This window comes from Aythya marila, assembly GCF_965140915.1.
Source record: "Aythya marila genome assembly, chromosome: 9".
Lineage (NCBI taxonomy): Eukaryota > Metazoa > Chordata > Aves > Anseriformes > Anatidae > Aythya > Aythya marila.
In genome coordinates, this window is record NC_139050.1 from 806,104 (window position 1) to 814,559 (window position 8,456).

General features: G+C 52.5%; 1 protein-coding gene across 1 annotated transcript; it reads left to right on the forward strand.

Annotated features, from left to right (window-relative positions):
• Window positions 1-211: 211 nt before the first annotated feature.
• On the forward strand, window positions 212-8,216 carry ZIC4 (Zic family member 4; the record flags this gene model as incomplete). The annotated part of the gene is made up of 3 exons (XM_082767588.1): window positions 212-1,406; window positions 5,712-6,036; window positions 8,147-8,216. Coding segments are annotated over 3 exons (1,521 nt in total). The 3' UTR covers window positions 8,148-8,216.
• Between the last annotated feature and the right edge of the window lie 240 nt (window positions 8,217-8,456).

An 8,456-nucleotide genomic window follows, 5' to 3' on the forward strand; every position in this document is an offset into this window, starting at 1 on the left:
AGCCCACCCGCTGGCAAAACCGCCGCCCGTGCGCCCCGCCGGCGGGGGCAGCGGGACGGGGAAACTTTTTTTTTTTTTTTTTTTTTTGAGGGGGGGAGAAAAAAAAGAGGTTTTTTTTTTGTTTTTTTTTGTTGTTTTTTTTTTTTTATGTTTTCCCCCCCTTTCTTTCTCTCCTCCCCGCCATCAGGTGACTTTTTAGCGTTAGAAGCTAATGAGCATGGATGCTTTGGGGATCCCAGTGATGGACCCTACTGCATTCTCCCGGCGGAGCACGGCGCTGAGCTTAGTAGACTTGGCGGGGGCTCCTCACCCTCAGCACCACCACCGCCCCCCTCCGAGCATGCCGGCCTTCCCGGCCTTCGCCGGGCACCCCCACGCCACGGCGCCCACGCCGCCGGGGGAGCACGCCGCCGAGTCCCGCCTCGGGCCAGAACACATGGGGCACTGCCACCATCCTCCTCCTCAGCCTCCTCCACAGCATCGCCCCGCGGCCTTTAAGCTCGGCCCTGCCCCTCAGCCCCACCACCAGCTCCACCACCACCACCACCATCATCATCATCCTCATCATCCGGCAGGCCAAGCCCAGGTGGTCTCTAGTCAAACAGGAGCGTTTGGCCCGGCGCAGTCACCAGCAGTACCCTACCCCATCTCTCACACAGCCCAGCGTCTGGCAGCAGGTAGGGACTTTTTCATATGCAGAGACTTGCCGGCCCCACTCATGCCAGGGCTGACCGAGCAGCACCCCGCTGCAAGTTCTCACCACGGACTGTTTGTCTCAACAACAGGTAGCTATCCCGGACACCATGGTCACCACCAGCACCACCACTCAGAAGCTGGGAATCCCTCTCTGTTCACAGGACTCCATGAGCAGCCTCCCCATGCAGCTCCAGGTGGCCATCTAAACGGACAGATAAGACTGGGGTTACCTGGAGAAATGTACACCAGGTCTGAACATTTCACTCAAGTACCAGGCTCCAGGACAGATCCTTTTGCTGCTTCTTCGCTTCATAGCTACGGTGGCATGAATCTGAACGTGAACCTGGCTCCACACCACGGCCCGGGGGCCTTCTTTCGTTACATGAGGCAGCCCATCAAACAAGAACTCATCTGTAAGTGGATTGAGTTGGACCATACTCCCAAAAAATTATGCTCGAAAACTTTCAGCACGATGCACGAGCTGGTGACTCATGTCACCGTGGAGCACGTTGGAGGACCCGAGCAGTCCAATCACATATGTTTCTGGGAAGAGTGTCCAAGAGAAGGGAAGCCTTTCAAGGCCAAATACAAACTTGTAAATCACATCAGAGTCCACACAGGTGAAAAACCTTTCCCCTGCCCTTTCCCAGGCTGTGGCAAAGTGTTTGCCAGATCAGAGAATCTCAAAATACACAAAAGAACTCATACAGGTCAGTATGTAAAACTCTCTTTACTCTCTCTGTGTGTTATTCAGCATACAGTTTTGCTTTATTTTGTTTTAATGTATCCTTTGCGTTGTTATTGAATGCATGCCAAGTACTTGTGGAAAATAAATTCTCAGATTTGTTTGCTTCTTTACCGTTTGGAAGGAGGGGGGAGAAATAAAAAAAAAAAAAAAGTGGGGTGGGGGGGAGGTGAGCGAGAACAAATCTCAGAATTATTGAATTCTTGTCCATATTTTTGCTGCTTGTGCGGAGAGTGCTGTACCGTGTATGTGGGTAGATCTGTGAAAATACCGAGTGATATAGCTACAATTTCTGTTTCTTCACGCAGGCGAGGATTTTTTTTTTCAGTTTAAAGTGGTTGGGGAAAAAAATGAAATCATTGTGCAAGCTCACAAATTAAATGTGAACAATAGGAGTTACAACTTGTCTAGTCAGTTTTGACTGATGTCGCTGAGATGTTGCTGCTCTAACATTGTGAGAATAACACAGCTGCGACCTTTTCGTTCAACAGTTTTGTTTTGGTCAGAGGAGGTTTCAAATGTTTGATCTGAATAACACTGACATTTTTAATGAGCATCGCCAGCCGGGGACTCCGTGCATTCGCAGATACGGAGAGTTGCAAGTTCTGATTCTCGGGAGGGAAAAAGAGGAGAAGAAAACCCGGTATTGTTTCGGCCTGTACGTTTTGAAATGTCATTTGCAGATATGTGAAGTGAAATTGGGACATGTGTCAGAAATGTCTGGTAGTCTAGCTAAGAGAAAATAAAATAAATCGCTGGATGATCTCGCAAAACTATGTTTGAACTCTTCCGGGCAGGAAAGCATTTATAATTAATGAAATAATGAAATTACACGTAGAAAGTTTTCACACTTCCAGAAGCAGCTTGTGAAGTTGTATTAATTAGTTTAGCAGACGGTGTTTGTAGTCTGTAGCGCTGGCTTTTTTTTTTTTTTTTTTTTTTTTTAATCTGAGGAAGAAGATAAATAAGTCCCTTTTGGAAAATGTAATCTGTTCCAGTGTAGGGTTTTCCACCTCCCACCCCCTCCTGTACAGCCTTATGCACTGCGAGGGGAACTACATAATCCTATTGTAAGATCTGCTTACAGCCAAACGATTTTTTTCGCCCTCCAGTTCATAAAACTCCCCTTCCCCCATGCTCGGTGCGGTTTGACCTTCGAGGAGTTTCATTTTTATGCTATAACTCGACGTGGTATAATATGCATGACATATATACTAATTTCGTATCGCTATCGTCGAAGCATAGCACAGAGATTTTACAACAAGCATCACTCGTCACCTAATTATTTTTCCATCGCTCTGTGAGTAGCTGATCTGTGCGGAGGGGGGGGCAACAGCGAAGTTGGGTTCCTCTGCTGGCTTCTCGGCTCCCTTTTCGAGAAGAAAGGAGTATCCCCGGGTCACATAATTTGTATCCGAGCCATCTCCTAGGCGGATCAGAACAGGTACAGCCGTTAACCGGGAGAGCTCATCCCTTAATGACAGTGTTTTTCTTAAGTAAACAAACTTTTACTGCTCTTTAACGGCCTCACTGTTTGAAGTCTCTGAAGCAGAAAATGGTGAAATTCTTGGGGAAAGTGACCTACATCGGAGAGGCAGGTTCAGGGCAAACCCGAGATCGGAGCCTTGCGTTTATTAAACATAATTCCGTGCGTCTGTACTTTTCACTTTAACTTTCCCGGTGATTAATTGCTGTATTGTGAAAACTCCTGCAGGGCCTTTATGGTTCCACCGTTTCTATTAAACACCCAGAAGTTGTCAAAAGCGAAATGTTTCTGAAACCCTAATAGAACTCGCTACAAATTATTCATGAAGACAGTCCTAGATTCAACAGGAAAATTATTGCCTCCTCAAATATTCATGACTTCGGATTTCTCCCAGGCCGGGGAGCAGGCGAAAGACTTGCAGACGACGGCCGAGCTCTCCCCGCTCGGGGCTGTCCCCGAAGCCGGCAGCGGGCTGGGGGGCGCGACCGCCCCCCCCCCCCCCCCTTGCGCCTTTCCAGCGGGGCCGGGAACAATGGGGCGAGGCGGGGGCCGCAGCCCTCCCCCTCCAGGCCGCCCCCCGCGCCTCGCCCGCAGCCCCGGGGCCGCCACAGCCGGCCTCCCACCTCCCGGAGAAGTTGGTAAATACCTTAATACACTCCCGGAGCCGGGGGATTATGCCCCAGTTTCGCAGTCGAATTGCACCGACCGCTTTGGCACCAGCTACAAGTGTGGGGTTAAAATGGCGGGGTTGGGCTCCTGCGCTCCTTCCATCGCCCGGGGAACTTTCTGCGTGGCTGCATCGCCGCACCTCGGTGCCCGGGCTTTAACGTGGCCTCTCCCTCGCGGGTAGGGATTTCCACGTAAGAAAAAGCCTCTCTCGCGAAACTTGAAAAAGCCTCTCTCGCGTACTTGCAAACGGCTCGGCTGGCTCCTCTTTAGCGAGGCGTTCCGAGAATGCAGAGCAGGCGGCTGCGAAAACGTTGCCCTCTTCCCCGTCGCTATCTGAGCGCACGGAGGGGCTTTTCAGAGGCTCTCTCACGGGGTTAAGCCAAGTTTCACATTTTTCAACTCAGGAGAAAGGAGAACGCGCCGCAGCCCGCTTTTACCTGAATGCAACTCACTTTGCACAGCCGGAGTGCTTATGAGGATGGCTTTCCCTGGGGTCTCCTAACTTACTGCTTGCTTGTACTACACTAATATCCTTGATTTGTTGTCTCAACTTAGATGCTGAAGGTCAAATTGTTTCCTTACGTGGAGCTGTAATTAGATTATATTTGTGATTGTGCCTATGCATATACACCAGTGTATAGGGACAGTATTTGGTTACAACTCGTATCATTTTCTAAGAGACCTTGTTTTTAACCTCTCCCCCCCTTCTCTCTGATGCCAGGTGTTTACCAATCCTCTGTGCAAATGTTAGCGGTGCACGGTGTGAGAGATCGGCATTGATTATTACAGTGGAAAGGACATACTTTAAAGGCGAAGCCATGAGCTTTTTCCCACCCACCTTGCATAAAATGCATTCATGTGAAATATTTGGAATGCCTTCCTTTATGTGTCCGTGTTCAGAGCCGAGCGAGAGGTGGGCTGCGTCCCTCCAAAATTTAATCGTGACGATCGGGGGTGGGGGAGGGGGGGGCAACAAATTAGAACACAAAAACTCGAAGCTTTTATACATGTTCAAAGACCTTTCCACCATATACGCCATGATGGTGAGCACAGTGGCTTTGTTTGCTCTTCACCTTTAAGGTTCGGCTGTATATTTTGTGGTGTCCTCTGCTCCCCGATACTTTTGGGCTTTGGATGGATGAGAAGTTTATTTTCACACTCGGATGCTGCAGGATCTGCGTGCTCCTTGGCAAGCAAGCTGTTGCAGTTTGCTGTTATCAGGGACAATAACGTACTCATCACTGCATCCTGAAGCTGTCTGTGGCACGTTTCCTTGAAAGCCTCCTCTATATCGTGTACCATGCCCTGTCCACGCCATCCGAGGTTAAACTCGCACACGACTCTGGCAACACGATTATATTTCTATTATGCTTAACGTCACCTATCATATTACCCGACAAATTAATCCCGATTGCAATTCCTTCCATGACTGAATAGGTTCAAATGAAAAGAGCATCCTACTCCCCCGACAGAACCGTGCACTGGCCTAGTCATCCTCCAGCCGAATCCCTACAGTTTTGCCCCCTACCATCGCTGTCTTTTAGCAACATTTGGGGCTTTAACGCATGGCATCAGCAAGTCGGGCAGCGGGGAAGACCAGGGGGATGCAGGTCTTCCCCGGGATTGTAATTAGTGTGAGAGAAGAGTGAAGGAGATGCGATCTAGCGAGGTGGTGTATGTATGTTTCCATCTACACCTCCGGGAGTGTGAGAAATGTATTTAACGTAGAAACGTTCCCAGGGATAAGTCACTGACCGCTCCTTCTGCGTGACACTAGAGCCCGCAGGGACGGCGCTCATTGTTTACCTGGACAGAGCACTTGGCCTCTAAGTTTTCCTTATCTCGGGGCTTTGTCTTTTTCACAAAACCCCACGTCGACACGGAGGGCAGGAGAAGGAGTGGCTTGGAGCTGGCCGGGCAGGGAGCTCCCGCGGCGGAGCCAGCGGCGCACCAGGGAGGGCTGGGGGCGGCGGCCGGGGCAGCTCGGCGGGGATGGGCCGGGGGGGAGCAGCCCCGGGGGGGAGCCGTGCCTAGGGCCAGAGAGAGGGAAGGCAGGGTCAGGGGTGCCCCGCAGCCCCCTTACTAACGGCTGTGCTCGCCCGTTGCCTCCTGCAGGGGAGAAGCCGTTCAAATGCGAATTCGAGGGCTGCGACAGACGCTTTGCCAACAGCAGTGACAGGAAGAAGCACTCGCACGTCCACACCAGCGACAAACCCTACAACTGCAAAGTGAGAGGCTGTGACAAGTCCTACACCCACCCCAGCTCCCTGAGAAAACACATGAAAGTGCACTGCAAATCCCCTCCTCCGAGCTCCGGCTACGAGTCCTCCACGCCCTCCTTGGTGTCCCCCTCCTCGGACTCCGGCCGGGAACCCCCCGTCTCGTGTTCCCACGCAGAGCCCTCCGCGCCCGCGCTGCCCGCCGCCAACCTGAGTGAATGGTACGTGTGTCAGGGCGCGGGGCCCCGTGGCCCTCCCGGCCCTCCCGGGCCCTTCGCTGCCCCCCCGCCGTCGCGCCCCGACGGGCAGCCCCGACCCTGCTGCTAGGGCCGGAAGGCGGCGGAGGGCGGTCCCGGCGGGCTGGGAACAGGGAGCGCGGCTGCGGGGCACGGGGAGACCGAGCGGGAGAGGAGGAGAGGAGCCGCGGCGGGAGTTCGTCCCTGGGGAGGCAGAGACCTGAGCCCCGGCTTCCGTGCCCCGGAGGGCTGCTGCCTCCTTCTCCCCTCCGCCCCACAAGCCCCGCCTCTGACCACCTCGCTCCAGTTTGTTTACAAGTCCCCAGAGTTCCTTCCCTTCCCTTCCCTTCCCTTCCCTTCCCTTCCCTTCCCTTCCCTTCCCTTCCCTTCCCTTCCCTTCCCTTCCCTTCCCTTCCCTTCCCTTCCCTTCCCTTCCCTTCCCTTCCCTTCCCTTCCCTTCCCTTCCCTTCCCTTCCCTTCCCTTCCCTTCCCTTCCCTTCCCTTCCCTTCCCTTCCCTTCCCTTCCCTTCCCTTCCCTTCCCTTCCCTTCCCTTCCCTTCCCTTCCCTTCCCTTCCCTTCCCTTCCCTTCCCTTCCCTTCCCTTCCCTTCCCTTCCCTTCCCTCCCCTCCCCTCCCCTCCCCTTCCCTCCCCTTCCCTCCCCTTCCCTCCCCTCCCCTTCCCCTTCCCCTTCCCCTTCCCCTTCCCCTTCCCCTTCCCCTTCCCCTTCCCCTTCCCCTTCCCCTTCCCCTTCCCCTTCCCCTTCCCCTTCCCCTTCCCCTTCCCCTTCCCCTTCCCCCCCAAAAAAACAAAGCAGTTTCACACACATTTGTAGCTGTACAGACTTCCTCTTGTCAACAGTATGTCGTGCTGGAGTGTTCTGTTTGCCCACTATTTTCTGTGTGAGTGTGGTTTTTTTAAAGAAATACATATAAATAAGCTATTATTTGTTACCAAGTTGTACAAAATGGATCCATTAAATTTTTTGATTAATTAACTCGCTCGATGGACGTTTCTGTAAAGCATCCCCCCACTTCTCCCTCTTGCAGCATAGAACTATATATATATATACACACACACACATATATATATAATTTACCCGCCGGCAGTAGCTAATCGAGGCAGCCCGGGGGTAGCAATGCCCCCGCAAGCCGGCCCGGTGACGTCACGGCGGGGGGGGGAGGCTAGGGCCGGGCGACCCCCGGCAGAGCGGGGGCCTGGGGCCGCTGCTCCACGGCCCTGCGAAAATAAAGCCAGGGATAGATCCTCGTAGCGAGCAGCACCGCGGCTTTGGCAGGCTTGTCGTGCCCCAGGACCCTACACAAACATGCCGGGGTGGCTCCTCTGGACGAGAGAGAGAAAGAAAGGGAGAAAAAAATCACAAAACCCTCCGGTGGGGTAGCTATAAACTGCCGAATGGTGCTGTTTTAATTAATTTAATGACGTTTAAGAATAGCAGATAAGCAAATAAATAGCCGGGGCTGCTGGAGGAGGTTTCCACGGCTCGCTCCGTGCAGGCAGAAGGCTGCTGGAGCCGCTTCCCCTCTCCCCTTGTGCACCACCTCTGCGCTCAGGTGATGGGCTGCCGTGTGTGCAAGCGCTCGTGCACACAGATATACAGATGTGCGTATTCGCATCCAGAAATGTAAAAGCTGGAGGAAAATAAACAGCCGGTCAGTGGCACAAACACCCCCGCAGAGAGCTCATCCCCCCTGCTGCAGCTTAATTTTCCTCCCGGCGCACTAACTCGGGGTCCCCTGCCTCACGCGCACGAAGTGCTCAACTTTTGGGGGTTTTACGCCCCGTTGATTCCTCTCGAGTGGTAGCATCGGTGTGTCCGTGCCGGGAGGGGCACGCAGCGACTCACCCAGTCGAGAGAAATGCGAGAGGAGCCCAAACTGGGGGGCGATTGCTGCCCTCTGGCCCTGCAGCCCCTGAAACTTGGGCTGTTGAAATGAAAAGGTAGGAGAGGCAGCTGCGGGCAGGGAGGATGTTTCCGTCTTGTCCTGAGATCTGTTTATTTCTTTATTTCACTTTTTGCACAAGTGTTTGGATGTGCGGGCTAATCACCTTTAATTTTTCATTTGCTTGTTACAGATGTCTACCCCGTTGCTCTCAAGGTAATCTAGACAGACACAGCTGAAAGCCTGAATCTTATGCCTTAGACATCAAAGAAAGCTCGCACAAAGAAGTATTTCTTCACAACGGTGAATCTTCATGGTAAGTTAGGATTTCTATGGCAATAGGCAAGTCATACTTAAATAGTGAAAGGCGAAGTCTGGAGCCCGTCCAGTCTTTTCATTAAGGACATAATATTTACGTCTAAGAGGCCCTTTTTCTTGTGTATACAAGTATATATTTTTGTTTGACGTGAACTAAATCATTTTCATTTAATTTCCGGTAAACA